Source organism: Etheostoma spectabile, chromosome 6 (assembly GCF_008692095.1).
Source record: "Etheostoma spectabile isolate EspeVRDwgs_2016 chromosome 6, UIUC_Espe_1.0, whole genome shotgun sequence".
NCBI classification, from domain to species: Eukaryota; Metazoa; Chordata; class Actinopteri; order Perciformes; family Percidae; genus Etheostoma; species Etheostoma spectabile.
Window position 1 is genome coordinate 31,318,740 of NC_045738.1, and position 2,869 is coordinate 31,321,608.

Genomic DNA, 2,869 nt, shown 5'->3' on the forward strand with positions numbered 1-2,869 from the left:
CTCTCTCTCTCTCTCCCTCCCTCTCCTATGACCATCTTGTTTCTCCCCCGTCAGGCATGGTCCTTCCTGAGTCATCTCCCGGTGCTGGAGGTTGAGATGAGTGTGAAGGGCTGGTGGGAGGAGAGCCAGGAGGAGACAGAGCGGCCCCTTCCTGCAGCAGGGGCCAACCCGAAGGCGGAGAGCCGCTGGCTGGATGTCCACGCTGACCAGGAGTACGTCCTGCAGGTGTCACTGAGACGCATCAACCTGGGCCAGCAGAGGGTCAGTATGCACAATACCCTTGTACTGTACTGTACTTAACTATCAAAAGTAAAATTAAATGTACTTTATTATTAGAAAAGAAAGGTGATTATGAACTTTATTGTGGCTTCTTTATAGTAAAGCATCATATTCAGGGTTTACACTCCTTCACAAACATCAAATTCAATGTCTGACATTAAAAAAGAAGAATAAAACAAACAGAAGAAGAAAGAACCTTTCACTGCAATGTATGAAAATATGTCTTGCATGTAATAAGTAATGAAGATGCTTAAGGGAAATGCATCGGAGTAAAAGTATACATTTAATTTAGAAAACGTAGTGGAGTAAAAGTAAAAGTTTCCAGAAATTTAAAAAACCAAGTTGAGATATGTGAAAAATTCTACTTAAGTACTTTACAACACTGCCAACACCAATACTCTACTTTGTAAAAGAAACAAATACAAAATAGTGCAAAAGTTAAAATATCGGAATAAGATATACTATGTAGAAGAATAGGATCAAATTCAATATTCAAATATAATATAGGCCTCTAGCTCACTCAGTAAGAGTGTCCTGCAGCGGCCCGGGTTTGAATCTGCGGCCCTTTGCTGTGTGTCTTCCCCATCTCTCTCCCCCGTTCATGTCTATCCACTTTAATAAAGGGAAAAGCTAAAAAAAATCATCTTAAAAAAACAAAAAAAGATGATGACGTAGGTTTTCTTGTTTATTTTTCTTGTTGACATCAGCATTAGAACCAGATGACTATGGCATCTTCTTAAATACCTGACCTGAAGCATGGAAATGACTTTCTCTTTAATATACTAAAGTAATTAGCACTGCAGTTACCTGAAGGTAAGGATAGAGTTGTTTACCAACAAAGGGTGAATAGTCAGAACCAGAATCAGTTTTAATTGTGAGTACATACAACGAAATTAAAAGCGCTACTGTGTGGTGCAAACATAAACACACACGTTAGACCAGTGGTGTCAAACTTATTTTGGTTACCGTACACCGTTAGTTACATCAATTTAACAAAGCTTCGAGGCAAAGCATTTTGCTACGAGGATTTTTTGTAATCAAATTATTCGAGGAATCGTTTTAGCTCTAGTTGAGATTGTGCGCTAGTTTGAGTTGTAGTTCTGTAATGGCGGCGGAGAAAGATGCAAGCGAAGCCATTCTGTCCGTTGTGGCAACGCTGCCAAATATCCAGAAGTCGAAGCCTGGGTGTAGAACAATCTTTGCTGAGTCTTGTTGGGGGCCATGATGTTGTGGCCCTCCTCCCCACGGGGTTCAGGCAAAATTTGATTTTCCACCTCGCTTTGTTATTGGTGAAGGAGTTAGCTAAGGCGAACGCTAGAAATGCTAATCCAATGTCACGACCTAACATTTAATGTATGAAAATAGACTGTTATAATAAAGCTCTTTTCCAGTCTTAACGACTACTCAAAGCGCTTTTACATAGTCCAGGAACCATTCACACATATTCACACACTGGGGCCGAGGCTGCCGTACAAGGTGCCACCTGCTCATCAGATACACACTCACACACATTTACACTCCGATGGTGCAGCACCGGGGGCAACTCGGGGTTCAGTGTCTTGCCCAAGGACACTTTGACATGGGACTGCAGGGCCAGGGATCGAACCACCAACCTTCCGATTGGCAGGCCACCGCTCTACCACTGAGCCACATAATAAAAAATAAAGAAGTGTAGTTGACTTCATAGGCTGTGTAATTGTGTCATTACATCATCTGGGTCACATGACAGTGATGAAACCAAAAGATGTGTTCTGGGAAAACTTTAATTTCTTTAAAAAAGTAATACATTAATACATATTAATACTTTAATACAATATACATACATACATACAATGTATATTTAAATTTGACTGAAAGAGACAATTGTATTGTTAATCACAATTATTTCTGAGACAATTAAATGTTACAGCTCTATTTTATAATACATCCAATGGCTTTATCAGCTGTACTATTTTGTGTAGCATAGCATAACACAGTTTCTGTTGAATTCCCCTGTCAACTAAAAACAAATTTGATCAATTGTTTTGTCCACAAATCACGTAAAGACCACCCTAGCTGAGATCTGATAATAAAATAAACTTGTTCTCTTATTTCAGAGGAAGCAGGACAGTAAGGCCCAAGCACCGAGGTTCCCCAAGGCCAAGGATGAAGGCTGGTTCCTGGTCTTGGGAGAGGTGGATCGCAGGGAGCTGCTGGCCGTCAAACGAGTCGCATATGTGCGCCACCGCACCGCTGTGTCCGTGGCCTTCTTCACACCGGAGAAGACTGGGAAGTAAGAATGGGTAGAAAGAGGAATAAAGCCAGACATAGTCTCGCATTGCCAGGCCTTCTTCCACAGCGCTGTGGAGGAGGGTGTGACTAGCCCACTCAGCATTGCAGGATGGGAGAAACACATGCTCTGGTTTATTGCCATTTCTTTAAACCAATCACAGTTGTCTTAAGCACCGGAAACAATGACAGTGCCTCTGCAAAATAGTCCCGGGAAGGAACTTGCTTTGCTGGAACGTGTAAGTTCAAAGGTTAGTCGTGCAACTGAAAACTCTGATTGGACAAATAGTCTGGCTAGCTGTCTGGATTTACCCTGCAGAGA

General features: G+C 41.7%; 1 protein-coding gene and 1 long non-coding RNA gene across 4 annotated transcripts in view; one reads left to right on the forward strand and one right to left on the reverse strand.

Annotated features, from left to right (window-relative positions):
• ascc3 (activating signal cointegrator 1 complex subunit 3) overlaps positions 1 to 2,869 on the forward strand; it is a 263,454-nt gene that overhangs the window by 258,883 nt on the left and 1,702 nt on the right. For all 3 annotated transcript variants that reach the window (XM_032519352.1, XM_032519351.1, XM_032519350.1), the window contains 2 exons: positions 55 to 261; positions 2,376 to 2,551. In XM_032519352.1, the coding sequence (XP_032375243.1) occupies positions 55 to 261; positions 2,376 to 2,551 (383 nt within the window). The remainder of the gene's footprint in view (positions 1 to 54; positions 262 to 2,375; positions 2,552 to 2,869) is intronic.
• Positions 1 to 2,869, reverse strand: part of LOC116691613 (uncharacterized) — a 19,033-nt gene that overhangs the window by 2,585 nt on the left and 13,579 nt on the right. Inside the window, exon 2 of the long non-coding RNA XR_004332515.1 lies at positions 2,813 to 2,818. This is a non-coding gene — a long non-coding RNA (uncharacterized LOC116691613). The remainder of the gene's footprint in view (positions 1 to 2,812; positions 2,819 to 2,869) is intronic.